Genomic DNA, 16652 nt, shown 5'->3' on the forward strand with positions numbered 1-16652 from the left:
TGTATCGGTCCGCGAAAAAAGAAAAGCGAGGAAGGCGGCAGGAATTCGGCGCCTACGGAGTCGGAGCGTTACACAGAGAGCAAAAGCCTAGTCAAAAACGAAAGGTTTTGAGCGGAACCAAAGGACTTAGAGCCGACGGACCAACCGTGCGATAGCTTGGACAGACGAGACACAGCGAGCGTTGCAGAGGGGAGCGCATCGCGCCAGGGTAATGGATGTCACACGGGGACAATCTTCACACAAGACCCGAAAAAGTGAAAAGGTAAAGGTTCAGTCTCTCGCGAGGCGCCAGCAGGGACGAGTCGCCTTCCGTTTTGGACTGGACATGGCACGCGACACCACGGTGACTTCCAAGAGGGCTAGAGGCTGCGCGCAGAATGTTAAATGCAGTGTTCCGTTTCGCGTGTCGATTAAGAGGCGGTTTCGCTTACCTTTTCCGTTTCCTCCTTCACTCGAGCACGGTCGTTTTTGTCTTGATTGCCGCACGAAAAGTCGTAGAAGAGCCGTGGCTACTGCGATCGCTTGCTACGCGCACAGTCTGCAGGATCGGGATTTCTTCCGAAGCTTCAGGAACGCTGAGACGGAAGAGGCGCGTCTGGGACTTTCCCAAGGGAAGCGGCGAGAAAAAGGACGTCGGCTCACTCGCAAAAAGACAGAGGTGAAATGCTCTCCAAAGAATTGACTTGATCCCGTCGTGTGCAAACGCGCATGCAGCCGAGGGTTTTTGTTTTTGTCTTGCTGGCTTCCCGTAGCTCGACGGCCCTCTCTGTATCGTAAAGCGTTTCGACCTCGCCACCGACTTCTTTTTCAGGGAGAGTTGCCGCGTGACGCGACAAAGGATGGTGACAAAAGCCGCAAAACCAGGCCGCCAGGGGCGTAAGTTCTTCGCATGCCGGAAGATCTCTGTGGAAGCCGCGATGGAGTTCGTCTCTTGCGGTGCGCAACCCTTTAAACCGCATTTGAGCTTTTGTACACAGAAAGCAACGGATCTCTAGAATCACTTGGAAGGATCTGCGCTTTCAGCCCTGTCGTTGCCGCAGGGACAACTTGCTTTCCAGCATCGTTTTGGTTTCTGTGCCGGAAACACCCACTCGCTTTTTGGTTCTTCCCACTTTGTTGTCCAATTCGATTTCCTCTGTTGCTGGCAACACCTTTATGGACGGGGCTGACCACTCCGAATAACCTTTCCCTCGGCGTTAGGGTTGTCGGTTGCAATCCTTCCTGAGTAGCGTGTGTACACGTACCATTCGACTCGCGCGTTTTGATTCAGAGATCCGAAGCGGCTGAAGTCTCGACACAGAGTCCCTGCGGGAAAGACACTTCGGGAAAGCACCTGGCAATGGGAGTTCAATCGAACGATGGATCAAATCCTGTTGAGTTTGAAATCACTCTCTCCACTTCCCCACCCTAGGTTCGCCTTCGTTCGAGCATCCAATGAGCGGGACTTGAATTTCTTGCAAAACCTCAACAGTGGGTTTGGGGCAAGCAGGCTTGTCAGCGACGATGCTGCTCGAAATCAGTGTTTCACACGTGACATTCAAACCGACAAATCACACGTGGGAAACCCGTAGGCGCTGTGTTGCGCCAGCAATACAAATCCATGAATAGCGTACCACGCTCGGTTCGATTAGCCGACAATCCAGATATGTCTTATATCCCGGGACTTGTCACGCTGAGGGATCTGTGGGCAAATCGTCAGGTCGCCGACTCGACAAAAGTGAAGCGACAACACTCTGCTGCGTCGTGCCTCGAATCAAGAAAGTGAACACCCGCTAGACAGCGACGCTACGTATCCAATAACATGTCACGTCTTTGGTGACTCGGAAACAAGCAACTGGCCTGACTGAGCGCAATCCAGTGTGACGTGTCTGTCACTGAGCAAAACGCGCATGTCCCGGGAGAAAGAGCTCGACCGCACGCTTATTTCCCATCTGTCTAGAGAAGTTTTCGCGATTTTCAAATGGTTCACGCAAACGTTTCTCTTCTGTTCCTTCCGTGCAAAATGTCACGGCGAGGTGCGCTCAAAGAATCGCAAGAAACGCTCGTTTTCCCTGCCAGGTCTACGGTAGGAAGATGCGTGCACACCGGCACGAGCTTCGGTATCGGAAAAGCCTGTTGCTTCTCGTCCTCATTTCAAAATCGACACAGAAGGCGTGTCTCGAAGCCAGCGACTTCGTGGCAACAGCCAGATGGGCACGCGGCTGTCCGGTTCCCACAAACGACGAAAGCAGCAAGCGGAATAGTCTATCTGCCGTGTGGGTCGGTCAAGACATTTTGATCAAGCGAGGGAGACTGTTTCTCCAGCGTTCCGACGCTTCAAACTTAGGCAAAGAATGGAAGGCGCTGTCTCTTTTGTGGTTTCGCAAAGAGGCGCGGACCGAGGCGGCCCAGAAAGACAACAAGCCGCCGAGAAAAAAGGGGGGAAAACGATGGGGGAACACAATGGAATACCAAGCAAGAACCAGCACACAGGCAAGCACCGGACAGGCTGAAATCTAGCGACGCGTCAACGTCGGAAGCAGAACTTCCCCAGTGTTGCGTTCTATTCAGCACGCGAATAACAGGAAGCCTTCTTGGGTACTGACAGCAGAAACCCAACGCCGCTAGTTTCCAAGGTATTGCTGCCCCACGAATCCGTCTTCTGAGTGTCTCGCATTCAATTGCCGACTGTGTCTTTTACCAGCCCCTACGGGTGTGTTCCTCCTCGCCCAGTCGACGTCGACACAGAGTGAGGAGAAGAAGTCCAGAAAAGGGGAGGAGGGAGAGAGGAGCAAGCGAGGCTGCGACAGCGACGAGGACAGAAGGAAATCGGAAAACAAGTTAGAGAAAGAGAGATAGAGGGAGATGAGGACAAGCAGATGATATTGCTTGCCGCAACCGTCTACGCCTGTGTGAACGGCGGCGCGGTTTGGTTTGCCAGTTCCTGCGCCTGAGACGAAACAACACAGGAACAGAATTGGGAACAGACATCACACAAACACGACGCGGTCTGTGAATTGGGAACAGACATCACACAAACACGACGCGGTCTGTGAATTGGGAACAGACATCACACAAACACGACGCGGTCTGTGAATTGGGAACAGACATCACACAAACACGACGCGGTCTGTGGGGGTGCAAACGTGCCTTTGTCCACGAAACTAGAACCAAGAAGAATCGAACAGCGCTGGCGAGAAGACGGCATCACATTGCGAAAGCCCGGGCGAGATGAGTAGACGGATTCGCTTCACTGAAGCGTTTGGCAGTGAGGATCACCTCGCGTTCCTTTTCAGCAATCACCGCTGTTACCCTCCTGTCCAGTTACTGTGCGCTCCGTTTCAGCCGGTGGCCCTCCACCACCACTTTCCGAGCGGCAGAACGCGAGAGGGAGCAGGAAAGCAAATGTGCGTTTCGTTCAAGCGGACCACATTCCACTCTTCGCCTTTAGCCGCCGCGCCAGGTTCCCCTGGATGGCATGCAGCGGCGCGCGTTGACGATCGTCGGCTTACACCACAAAAATCGGTAGCACCCGTCGAGGGCTAAGACCATCAGAGAACTCACGCGCTGAGACAACGGCGGCTTACCTCGGCGCGCAGACACTCCAATTGCGGTCTCTGGAGGACGGCGTCGTAGGCACTCGCACGCTGCCGAAGCTCCTCAGTTAAACTGCATGCAGTCGTGTGTATGTCACTCAGTCGGCGTCTGAGGAGGAGCAGAGGAAAAGCGACACGCGCGTTGCCCATCGAAAGCCTCATGGTTTCCGGCTGGTTGTGCGTCGCTACCACAAATGATGGTCAAGGCCCGCTGCGCAGCACCCCGTTCGCCGAGACCTCGCCCCGGTTGCCACTGAAGACCCATGTCGCCGTGACGCCTTGGGGACGCACACACGCTACGTTGATATTTTCCGACAAACAATTCTGCCCTCGCCTGGCATCCGGCAAACAATCTCACAACAATGAACCGGCGGGCTGTCAGGCACAAGGCGCCTTCGTATACCTGGGCGCCAGGCGTCCTTCCCATTCGCGCTTACTCGATGTCGAGAGGTTCACTTCCGGCGGCAGCCGCTTTCCGCAGAAGATTGACGGCTTCTCTGAGAGCGTCAGTCGCGTCCTTCTGCAGCTCTAGAGCCTTGGCGGAGCTGAAGGCGCCTCGCTCGTTTGGTCCCTCTGTTCGGCGCAAAAGAGCCTGAACGGAAAACCCCAAAAGAAAGCGGAAACTCAAAGAGGTACAGCACAGCCAGAGCTCGGCAAGCACCCCCGCGGATTGCACCGAAGGCTTTTAGTCTCGCTCACCACCGTAGTGGAAGCATCGCTGCCTGTCGCGCGTCTCGATATAGATATATACATATGTTTATATATATATATATATATATATATATATATATAGGGGCATGTGGCGGCGGGCAAGAAGATTCACCCGGAGATATCCAAATCGCCTCCATCGTGGTGGTTTTTAGGCTTTGCTGCTACCACAAATAGCCTAGTGCAGAAGCAGGACGCAGGCACGAAGATCACGAAACGGCTGAAAATGACGAGGGCTCATCTTCGTTGTTTCCCGTGTCAGCAGACAAATAGTGGAAGGCGAGGTGCGGGCAAACGCGCACCGAACACGGACTTCTTTTCTTTGCAGGGGTTCATAGAGGGCTGATGGGAAACTTACGCTGAGTGCCCGGAAGAGTTTGAGTCGGGTCTCGGCGGCGTCGAGGAAATCGCCGTTGACGGCTTGGAGGTTGGAGAGGGCTTTCCAGAGCTCGGCCTGATCGGCGACGTGCTGCGCGAGAAATTCCAGTGTCTTGAGAGTGGATTTAAAGAGAGGAGAGGAAGAGACGCTCGAGACCGCAAAGGCGCCTGGCCGACGCGGCTCGGGCTCTACCGCAAAGGCGACGCTTTTCACACTTCTCGGCGCTGCGGCATTGCCGGATTCCGCAGCCGAAGAAGGCGAATGTGGAGATACAGCAGACGCAGGAGGACGATCCTCGTTCGCGTCGTCTTCAGACGAGCGAGGAGCCGACGCGGATGACTCATTGTCGACGGCGGCCTCGGGTGAGACTCCGGAAACCACCGCGTGTTCCAAGAAACTGTAGATCCAAATGGGAATTTTGTCTTTCTGAGACAAGAAGAAAACCATGCCGGACACGGGGAGACACCGTGATCCTCAAGAAGAAAGGCGCGGGTGAAGGTTTCCCCGAATCTCAGGAAAAAACGCAAGGTGACTCAGGAAGAAAGACGCAGGCCTTGACAGGCGATACGTGGACGCATGAGGGAGCAGTACCCACCGGAAACCGCGCGTCAAATAATTCTACGCATGCAAAGCTGAATCAAACAAAGCCCACGTACCTTGTGCAGCAACACCCTGCTCACTGTACACACAGGCACTGCTACCTTATTGTACATAAGCATTGCACATACATGTGTTTATAGAAAAACACGAAATACGCATGTACGTGCATATATATATGTAAGTGCAGCCTAGGTTGAATTGCAAAACGCGTTTCTATGTTGAATCCGGCGAATTTCACAAAGCGCTTGTATGCACCTTATTTAAAGTACATATATAAATATATATATATATACATATGGTTGCATAGGGTTCCAGACAGAACTAGAGATATTTGTATATTTGAACACGCGCACGGCTTGTGGTGTGTGGGCTTACAACGTTGAGATCCACGTAGTGTCTGAGGGCCTCGTTGACTCCGCGAATATCCCTAGCACGAACCGAAATCTTGAGGAAGTTGTCCCACACCCGCCAGCTCTCTCTGCGGTACTTTGCAGCCTCGCCAATGCAGAGACGAGCGGCTGTCCAGGCTTCGCGCTAAACGCCGCAAACGCACGAAAAGGGACTTACACGATGGAGAATCTGCACTGAGTGCCCAGACGCCGCGTCCCAGCAGACGAGAGCCGAAAGCAAAGAGACGGCACCACGGAAAACCCGGAGGATCTCACACGTGCAAACGCACGCCTGCATGCAACGTCTGGGTTCTGTTGTTTCAGATCCTACCTCCACCATTCGCGCTGCTTACTTGCCTCCACATGCCCAGACAAGTATACACATTGATATATATATATATATATATATATGTGTGTCTATATATATATATATATATATATATGCACTTTGCTGTGTGTCTGAGCCAGTTAAAGGGTCATGTGGGAAGAGACAGAAAGATGCAAATTTCTGCCTTTCTTTGACAAGTGCGATTCCGATCTCCCTGTAAGCGTGGGCGACACATCCTGCGTCACTGGACTGAACGCGGCCTGTCAGGGCCCGCTGGGAGCTACTGGACCGAAAGAAACTGCGCCGAAGAGGAAATCCGGCGCGCCGACAGGTGCGCAACTACACTGGATGCCGTTCTGGGGGCCGGAGCGACCCGAGAGTACCCGAAAAATGAGAGATTGGGAGACCCATGATCAAGGTTGTATCTATCCACAGATACAAGCAAACCGCAAAAAAGGAAACATATGCCAATCTCTAAATCGGGAAACAAAAGCCTACACGAGAAAAAGAGTAACACATAGGTACATATACAATCATTCATATGCACACATGTATATATGTATATATATATATATATATATGTATATATATATATGTATATATATATATATGCATATATATATATATATATATATATATTTGTATCCGTCTGTTGAGTCTTGCCTGGGAGTGCACGGCGGCGAGGTTTGCCCATGCGTCTCCGTCTTGCGGTTCGAGGGCAACGGCGCGTCCGAAGGCTTGGACGGCATCGTCCCACCGCTCGAGCCTCATTTCGCAACAGCCAAGAACGAACCAGGAAGCCCGGTGCAAAGGATTCAGCTCGAGCGAGCGTGCGTAGGCCTGCGCTGCCTTTTGGTAGTTCTCCTCTCGCATGTAGAGGTGTCCTAGCGACCGTTGCGCTCGTGCACAGCGTTGATTCGACAGAGTCCTGCAAGCAGCGCCAGAAACAGAGAGGCAACGGTCCGCAAGGAGCGGAAAATCGCGGTCGCTCACAAGCGCCGAAAAATGACTCTCGAACGGGAAACTGGCATACGCACAAGCAGCGCGTAGACCCGTCCTCTGTCTGGCGGGACACGCGACACGTGGTGAACGCCTCCAACCTCAGAGGCGACTTGCCGTTTCGCAAGTGCAATGGACCGTCTCTTTTCGCGTCGTGACCGCTCCGCCGCTGGCAACGCCAGGAACTCACCAGGCTTTCTCGTAGCAGTCGACACTTTTTCGCAAGTCGCCCAGGGTGCACCAGAGAGGCGGGCTCTCACGCAGCTTCAGCCGCTCGACAAGCTGCACGAGGACGGGAAAGGGGCAGAAGACACGCGCATGCAGGCTGGGAATGGAGACACAAACGCCTTTCTGCGCGCAAGAGCTTCAAAGACGCGACCTCTGCATGCAGTCCTCAACGAGGAACAGTCCGCGCTCAAGGCGGTCGCACCCGAGACAGCCAAACAAGAAGTGGATGTAGCCAAAGTTTTAATGGAGAACCTTGTCTCTTTGTGGAACACGAAATCCCTTCGAGAATGAATATCCCTCTATACCAAGTCCACAGTCACCAATATGTATACATATATATATATATATATGTCGCTGTATAGGCGTATCTGTATGTGGTGTTGCCTGTAGCTTGAGCGAGTTATTCCGAGTTTTGAACCTAACGGTTGACTGTGGTGTACGCCCGTGCACATTTCTTTGCACGTGGCATTGCTCAGCCACTCCCCGATCGAGGGCGGGACTCGACCGCGAAGTTTACCAGTTCCTCAGCATCCGCGCGTCGGTCTGCTGCGTAGAGACACTCGGCGGCTTCTTCCCACATGGCTAAATCCTTGAAGCTTTCGTAGGCCTGGGACCGCAATGAGGAAACGACCAAAGGCACAAAAACGAGATGAGATACGAAAGAAAACAGTGCATGCTCTCTCACCCGCGCAAAAGGCAAAGAGGTTCTGCGGAGACAACGTTCCCTGGAAACGATGCCGCTTCACTGCATATCCCTTCTTTTTGCTGGAACAACATATACGATCTCGTCGAAAACTCTCGAAGGGACACTCTCGCGTCCCGGCGGCTTCTCTGAGAAACAGTCGCGCTCTGGTTCTCTGGTGCATGCACTTCACTTGCCTTGTCGGTATGTGTAAACGCCTCTTCTACGTGTCCTTTCCAACAGACACCTTGCCCGTTCCTACTTTTTGGTTTCTTCTCATCTTCCGCCGTCTTGGCGCTCAATCTCACCCCCTCGCCCCGTATCGGCCCCGCCTTCGCGCATGCGCTCCTCTCTCTTGTTTTTCGTTAAACGTTGCGGATTGTATGAAAAACTGCGTCGAAGAACTGCATTGGTCTCTCTCTGACTCGTTCGCGATCTGTCCAGTCTTTCCCCTCTCAGCAGGACTCCCCCCGTCCCCTTGCCCCATTTCACCTACCGTGAGTCTGTTCTCGATCCTGTCAGGCTCCTCCGAAAGCCCGCCCCCCCCCCCCATCACGTTTCGCGTGTTTTTATACTTCCGGAATTCACGAGTAAAAACGGAACCGCGAGGCCGTGGGAAAACGCATGTGCCTCTTCTCACCGTCAGCGTGGCGCCCATATGCATCATCCGGAAAGCTGCGAAAACAAAAAACGCAGAAAAGCACATCGCCGCGTCTTCCGCCCTTCCCTGGATTTGCCTCTTCCGCCGCAAACATAAAGCCCTACAGAGAGAGTCGAACAACGCCGATCCCGAATCCCACAAGACGGCTAGCCGTCCGCGCGCAGTGTCCCATCAGCCTCCCCCCGTCTATCCTCGATTCACGGAACACCTCAAAAGAAGCGGAAAATACTCAGCGATGAGAACGCACCCCTCCAAAAGGCGAGGGAAGGACAGGCGTTTCCACGATAGCCGTCGAAACACCCTCTCGCCTCCCGAGCCTCCCCTCCGATCCACAAAACAAGCAAAAACCGACAGCAAGAACGCCTCGCGAGTCGGGTTCATCGACAGCTTTCTACGGTTTCGCTGTTCCCTGGGAAACGTTTTTCTTCACCTACCTAGCTCTCTCTTCCCTTGCCACCAACTGGGATAGTCTACGTTGTAGATGAAGCGAAGCCTCTGGGACGGGGCAGGAAGGCGGTCTGGACAGAGATGAGAAAGACGGAACACGCAGCGAGGGAAAAACCATGGAAAACGCTCGCGCTTTCTCAACGCCGAGGCTCCCCTCCTCCCTGGGCAGATGAGATCTTTCGTGTCAATGCCGGCATCACGGATTGAGACAGCAACGTTCTTGAATCCAGCAAGAGACGAACGAAAGCCTCAAGCGGGAAGAAAACGAGGCCGTGCAATACTCGGGGAAGCGCCAAGACAGCGAAGAACGCTTCTTCACACGAGACTGGGCACTTCCCAGCAGTGACCACGAATCCCCGGAGCGGCGTCTCCCTATTGTTCGTCTTCGTCTCTCTGTTCCTCTTTGAGAGTCCCTTTTCTCACCGTTGAATTGATCAATCAGAGCATTCAGTTGCACACACGCGCGCTCGACTGTTTTCGACCGATGGTACTCGGATTTGCAACGTAGCCAGAGCGCCGCCGAGTAGAGCAGCCAGTCGGCGCTCTTGATTTCCATCGCGTTGTCTTCTTCCAGAAAGGCGACGTCCAGGGCTGCCTCAGTGGAGCCCTCGAACGCGGCTGGTCCGTGATGGTTCGCGTCCACGTCGAGCGCCTTCTTCGCCTCGTCTTCTCTCAGCGCGAGGCACCGGACGGCGACGGCGTTCAGTTGCTCCATCGCGAGTTCGTCGCGGGCTGAGGCAGCAAAAGGGAAGCGAAACACGTTCTTTGAAAGACGCGAGAGTCTCAGTTAGGCGTGGCACATTGCGGGAAAACGAGAAGCTCTCAAGAAACGGTCGAGCCAAAAAGCACCGCGCAACGTCTCACCTGGGCTGGTCTCCAAGATCCGCAGGCCTCGCGCGAGAAGGAGAGCCTGCTCGAGAGCATCCAGCGGTCGCTCGGCCGCGTCAGCGTCTTCTCTACAGCGCGGCCGCAAAAGAAGAAAAGCAAACATCAAAAAGGAGAAGCATACGCGTATGGCACAGAGGGCGACTGAAAACACTAATCCGAGGAGAAAAACGCGTCGAAACGAGAAACGCTGTCGGAGAACCAGCGCCAGAAAAAAGCGGTTACCCGGTCCCTTTCTGTTCACGGATTCTCCGGGCATACACTTCACAAAGGAGAAAACCACTTAGGCTGCAGCCGCCCAAGGAGGTGAGAGAAGGAATTGCACGAAGGGGAAAATGACCTAAGGAGAAGGACGGAGAGATCGAGGCAACGAGGACGACGGAGACACCCAGGCAAAGAAGCGAGGAAGACGCAAGCAAGACGCGTGTGTGGGGGCGAAGCGGTTCCAGACAGAGAGGCAAACACAAATGCGAATATCGCACTCCCGAGAACGGAGTTTGAAGGAACGTACGCGTCAACGAGTCGCGGTCTCTCGAGGACATCCACGTCTCCATGCACATCTTGCAACTTCCAGTCTCGGCGTCTCGCCTCTTCGGCTGCGTCGTTCGCCTCCTCGTCGGCGTCGTTCGCCTCCTCGTCGGCGTCGTTCGCCTCCTCGTCGGCGTCGTTCGCCTCCTCGTCAGCGTGGCTTTCGTGCGTTTGCCGCTTCTCTGCTTCGTCGCTCTCAGCAGGAAAGGTTTCGCCTCTGGCGGGACCGTTCTCAGGGGAGAGGCCTCCACCGCCGCGGGCTGTGTGGCCAGAACAGGCAGACGAGGAAGCAGAAGGCGCAGCAGAAGAGGAAGACGGAGACGGACGGAGGGGCGTTGCAGAGACGACGAGTTGAGCGATCGCGCGCTGTTGATATTTTCGTCGAATGCCTTCTGCACCGGTGAAGGAGAATTTGATGTTTGCGGCAGCGCATGCGGCGTCTGAGAGAGGATCCACACGAGCACCGGTCGCGAATGAAAAGGGGGGACGGCGGAGGGCGTGGCAGGCCACAGGCGTCAGGCGGGAGGCTCGCGTCAGAGGACACAGCGAGAACACGACGAGAAATGGAGAGCGAACTGGCGACGGCGCAACAAACGGAGAGGGAAAGGCGAGCAAAAAAAGAGAAAGAAAGCGGGAGAAGAAGCGCGAGAGCCACGAAGCCGAAGAGGCGACTGAGTTTGGAGATGGACAGATACAGAAATGAAGAGAACTGAAGCCGGAAACAGAGAGAGGGAGGGAGACGAAAAAGGGACACACAGAGCAGGCGCCGAGGACAGCAGAAATTGCGGCTGCTGCCATCAACACCAAGAGGAAAGAGACTGATCTCAACGGCCATGCCCACTCGCAGAGCGCGGCAATGAAATGTGCACGCAACGCAACAGGCAAAACGTTCAACAATAATACAGGCGGACCATTTCGAGCCTGCGACATTGGTGCCAAAACACCCGCGGAAAACACCAACGAGGACGAGGCAAAGATGCTGCGGGCCCGAGTGCTCGCTCTCCAAAGGCCTGTCTGAAAACGTCGCTTCTCATTTCTTGAGAATCCCCCCACTTACCAATAACCTCATTGAGGGACGGGTCCACCTTGCCGTACATGAGCAGGTGTAGCGACAACTCGAGCAACATGAGTGATTTCTCCCGGTCTGTCACTGAAGGCAACAAAAGGGAAAACCCGAGACAAACTGAGACTCGGCTGTTTTCTGTGTTTCCCTCTGAGATAGAGAAATCGGCGCGTGCACCTGCAGTCGCCAACGAAGTTTGTTCTAGCAAGAAACGAGTCTCCGTAGTCATCGCTCTCTCGTTTGTTCTCGTCGACGACACAAAGGAAGGAGAAACAGAATTGCCCCAGAGGCATGCCGACAGGAACACATGAGGTGACGAAAACAAGAAAACCGGGGAAAACCCCCTTCCCGAGAAGGAAACATGCTGGCGATGCAGCCACGCTGTCGCGGGTCTTTTCTGTCCAAGGAGACAGCGAGACCGGAGACGTACAAGCCAGCCGCCCAGCAGAGGATACACGAGACAATTGCTCGTATAAGGCGCTGTCGTTCTCTGTTTGTGCGACCGAGACCGTCGTGACGAATCTCGGCTGTTCCGATGGATGAAACCAACTCGCCAACGCACTTTGAAAACGAAACGGGTGAATGATGCCGCCACAGAAGAAGCTATCCGCTGTAAAGAGTGTCAACAACACTGCGGTTTGATACGTGGATGCTGTTCTCTACACCTCGGGTATGAATTGGGTTTTGGACCGATGTGGATTTATGCTCTGTAGTACAGATCTAGTCGGCGATTGAAGAAGAGGCGCGATAGTGCTACCGTAAGTTTTCCGTTTCTAACAGAAAAGCGGAGATGTTTGCTTTCAGCGGGGATCGCAAGGGGCGAGGTCTCACCCCAGGCACTGTCCGGCAGGGTGGAGGCGTCTCCGTTTTTCCTCTCTTTGGGGCACGGAAGAACAGCCTCCGCTTCCTGATCCTGCGCAGAGGGGAGCAACAAGGGATGGGAAGAAAACGAGGAACCAGAGGACGAAGAGGTGGACGAGGACAGGCTGTCGAATACACGTTGGGACTCCTCCGTGGCGTCGTGGAGAAGGCGCGTAGCGGTTCGGCTCCCTTGATCTCCGCCTGAGAATACGCCCATCTTCTCCAAGACCTTTCTCACGTCCTCTGGCGCCTTCGCCAGGGAGAACTCGAGAGGAAGCAGCTGAGTAGACAGTGAAAATGACACGGAGGCTTGGCGAGAATGGCAGCCGAGACGAGGAATCACGGCGGCACGGCAGCAGTGAGAAGGCGGCTGACAACGGGCGGTGAATCACCCTCCTGAGAACTGCTGATCAATCCTCTGTCTCAGTGTTTCTTCGATGAATGGAAGCAACGAAGAAAACAGGCATCACCTGCCACTGCGACTGTCCCGTGACAGTCGAAAAGAACGCAAACATCACACACATCTTCTGCGTTTCAACTCAGCGCGCTGAGACCATCGCTCGCCTGAGTAACACCTCTCCCATGGCTGGGTCTTTTCGAGTAGTGAGAAAGCTGGAAAGTGCCTTGGCTCGTTTGCGAGAAAACGGATTTCCGCGTGTTCACTCTTATGAAACGTCGCGGAGACACCCGGCAAACGAACCGCGGTAACGGGACCGCGAGACGGATGTTTTCCGCCGGAAACGGTGGAGGACGCAACGAGGGTTCACCAAAAAGAAGGCCTCTTCTGATCTCTGTGTGTTCGCATTTTTGTCTCGTCTTTTGGTCGTGTAGCCGACACTAGAGCTTCCCGTAAAACTCGTGCAGCATGCACGACCTTCTTCAGGTGGCAAGTACACCTTTTTGAGCCACTCCGGGTACGGATGCGTTCTCGCGAGAATTTTATCCGCGCTCCGCGCATTTCGGGTTTTACTTTTTTCTGCGCTTTTCTCCCTTCTGGTTCGTCCCTCGTCTGCCGCGGCAGTAACGGAAGCCGCGCGCGGTACGTGGAAACCGTCCTCGCCGCCTGAGTGCCGACTGGGGTTTTGCGGTGTGTTCCACCTACATTGATCTCCTTTAACGACGCCGCAAGGTCGTCCACGGAGACGCGCATAAGCGACGGAGCCTGGCACGCAGCTGCCGACACCCCTCGCAGAATTCTTTGGGAGACCGTGGCGAGGCGCGCGTCCCAGAAAAAACAGGAAAAAACGGGAGAAACAACGGAAGCCGGCGAGGAGAGGTGCCGCCCGCCGGCGGAAAGCAGGCGCTCATTTTGGCCTCGAAGCCACGCGGCGAGACGGCACGCGAGCCAGAAGTACGGCAGCCCCCGGACAAGTTCGTACACATCCTGAAGACAGGGGAGACAGGAAGGGAAGGAAAGCCAAGGGGTCGAGGGCGCAGAATTGGCCAAACACGAAAAAGGGCAGGGAGACGGCAATCGCACCAGGTCAGCAGCAGCTGTCGGCGAGACGACAGAGAGCGGTCAAAGAGGATTTGGGGGAAGAGCTCAACCGGGATGGAAGAGGAAAGGATCCATGCGAGGGAGAGACGCCTAGGCTGGGAGATCCCGCGCAGGAAAGAGAGACGCACGCATCTACAGAAAGACCAGAAGAAGCGAGCACCGAGCTCGGCAGGTAACACGACAAAAAGTCGCACACACAGAGAGTGAAGGAGACAGAAGGTAGAAGATGAGCGTGCACTCGCCATAAAAGCGACACCTAAGCTGGAACTGGTTCCTGGTTCTGCTGTCTCTCTCCTCACCTCTCCATCGGCATTAAACGCCTCCATAGCTTCATCTTGGAGTCTCTGGAGGGCGTCCTGTCTCGGCGTCTCCGCAGCGTGAGCGTCTTTCCCCTGGGGGGTCAGAGGCATGTCAGGGGGCCCGAGACAGCACACTGCCTCGAGTTCAGCCTCGCAAAAACACAATGCGACTCTCGCGCCGGCGCCTGCATCTGCCTTTTTCTCGCCTCGGCGTTCGGAGTGCCGAACCCGTCCGCACCAGCGACAGGCGACAGAGGCGGAGAAGAAGCGCCAAAAGCCTTCTCGGGAATTTCCGTCTTGCGCAGCTTCGCCGTGCCCTTCGTCTCGCGTGGAGACAAGCGCCTCTGCCTTGCCTCCAGGGGCCGGAGAGGCAGGCGAGGAGGAATGCCGCTGGTAGTACGGATGGTCAGGGAAACGCGCGCGACCGTCTTCCTCCTGTTGCGCCGCGAGCAATTCCGAGGGGCGGAAACGGCGGATCGGGGGCCCTGTCCAGTTGACCTGAAACACGCGGAAACAGACGAGGAGGCAAAGAAGATCTTTCAAGCGCTTGCACAGTGTGGTATATTAGAATTCGTGAGCGAAGTGGTTTAATGGAGTCGGGGGACATTGCAAGTCAAAGCTACTGAACTGCGTTCGGGAAAGGGGACGGCCTCGTACAGCACATGCACAGCCGAAATGAGATGTCGTTGAAATTCGCCTAGCCCTTTCGTCAACGGCACCACGCTTAGAGTGCACGAAAAGTGGAACTTGCAAACCACGCAACAAAGACATCAGTCAGCGGAGCGAAGGATCAAATACCCTGCAAGGAAACGATTCACCGGCAAGCTCGTGGGGTATTACGGGGACGACACGGCCCGAGCTGAGGCGGGAAAGAAGCACATCATGGGACAACTGCCGGTGTCGCGAGGAAGACCGGAAAGAGATCAGACACAACAGGCAAAGGAAACAGTGAGCGGGCGAGGAAAGTAGCGAGATCACAGCACGACAACGGGACAGAGCTACCATACGCTGAGATTCGAACAACATGCTTGGCAGCATAAGGAAGCGAAGCAGGGACACTGTGGCAAAGTGGAAAGTGGGCTGTTGAACACGGAGACTGGGCCCGAAGGGGGGGAAGACAAACATCATCCCAGGGCAGAGAGAGAAACAGAGAGAAAGAGCGACGTAGAGGCCAAATTGCTGCACGAAGCAACCTGGTTTGTCAGCGAAGGCAAGGAGAGATGAGAAAAAACGGAAAAACGCAACTGTCGGCAGACACTCTCGCCTACCTGCATGAAGAGCTCGGCAGCTGCGACAGAAGCCAGAAGAACCGCGCGGAGCCTCAGGCTCTGGAGAAAGGCCTCGTCGACCTGTTTCGCCTCTCTTCTCTTTTGCGATTCGTCTGCTTTCGGGTCGTATGCACTGGAACTCGGAGAGTAAACAAACTCCGCGCAGGCCTTCTGCAGCGCAGCGTCGAGGGCCTTGAGCGTGGCGACGCCGCCGTCCTGCTGAGGCGACAGCAGGAGCGGGCGCAGCGCGCGCGCCAGCGAAGACGCGAAGAGCACCGAGCGATAGTGACAACGCTTTAGGTCCGCGATGAGCTGCACCAATTCGGCGAGCTCCTCTGCAGAGGGAACGAAGTGAGAACAGCGGCAAAGACAAGGCAGAAACGAGACACAGCAGCGAGACGATTTGTGGCAGATGGAAACACTGGAAGTCTGGAAATGAAAAGAGTACAAACAGCAACCCGCGGTAGAGCCAACGCAAAAACGCAGAAAGAGCCCGCCAGGTGTACATACACCCCGCCACAGGGTGCGACGAGAGTCTCCACGCACGTGTGTATTTCAAGCTTTCACTGTACGTACACCCAGTTTCGCCACCCTCAGTGGCATCCGCAGCGCATGTTTTTCTCGCCGTCTTCTGCCGCGTCTCGTCGCCTTACTCTCTACATTTTTGCTGGCATTGTCCTCGGCCTGGATGTCTTCGTTCCCGTTTTTTACTTGGTTTTTTCTTGCCACTCTCCACGCAGAAACCACCTCGTCGAACAGCTTCTTCTGAGCTGACGGCGGCAGCTGCGGTGTCTCGGCACTAAAGATCAACGAGGCCTCGAGCTTCCAGAGCATCGCTGGCAGGGCGCCCTCGCCTCCCGCCTCGGTCCCCATCTTGTTTCTGCTGAAGAAGGTCGATCGGCTCTGTCCCTGGCTGCGTCCTCAGCGGGTTGCCTTCACTGGGAGAAAACACGCCGCCAAGATGCTCGGCAAAAAGCGGGGAAGGCGAGGCAAGAAAGACAATCGCGACCTGCAGGGCGGCGTGTTCCGTCGTCCTGAAGGCACTGGGAAGGCACCGCGAGAGAATAAATGGCGGAAAAGACAACACAGATTCGCCGAAGCCGCCAGAGCAGAGTGAAGAGCCGGTATGGACGGCGTATCGGGGCCTCCGGGGAAACGGGCGAAGGAGAAGAGACTCAAAATAAAGTTGGAAAGGCAGTCGCGATCGACAGATGTGCTGGTGAATTTACCGGTGAGAAAAGACGCAGGCGCAGC

At 55.1% G+C, this 16652-nt stretch overlaps 1 protein-coding gene across 1 annotated transcript; it reads right to left on the reverse strand.

The window, feature by feature from the left end:
* Positions 1-2881: 2881 nt before the first annotated feature.
* On the reverse strand, positions 2882-16271 carry NCLIV_041560 (hypothetical protein; the record flags this gene model as incomplete). The annotated part of the gene is made up of 19 exons (XM_003881064.1): positions 2882-2929; positions 3567-3684; positions 4013-4167; positions 4642-5088; positions 5638-5796; positions 6655-6907; positions 7169-7260; positions 7724-7813; positions 8529-8563; positions 8984-9067; positions 9420-9728; positions 9861-9952; positions 10393-10849; positions 11467-11559; positions 12304-12613; positions 13436-13717; positions 14131-14628; positions 15399-15733; positions 16052-16271. The coding sequence occupies 19 exons, from the start codon at positions 16269-16271 to the stop codon at positions 2882-2884; spliced, it is 4077 nt and encodes a 1358-aa protein (XP_003881113.1).
* Between the last annotated feature and the right edge of the window lie 381 nt (positions 16272-16652).

The sequence above is a fragment of the Neospora caninum genome, chromosome IX, assembly GCF_000208865.1.
Source record: "Neospora caninum Liverpool complete genome, chromosome IX".
Taxonomy (NCBI): Eukaryota; Apicomplexa; class Conoidasida; order Eucoccidiorida; family Sarcocystidae; genus Neospora; species Neospora caninum.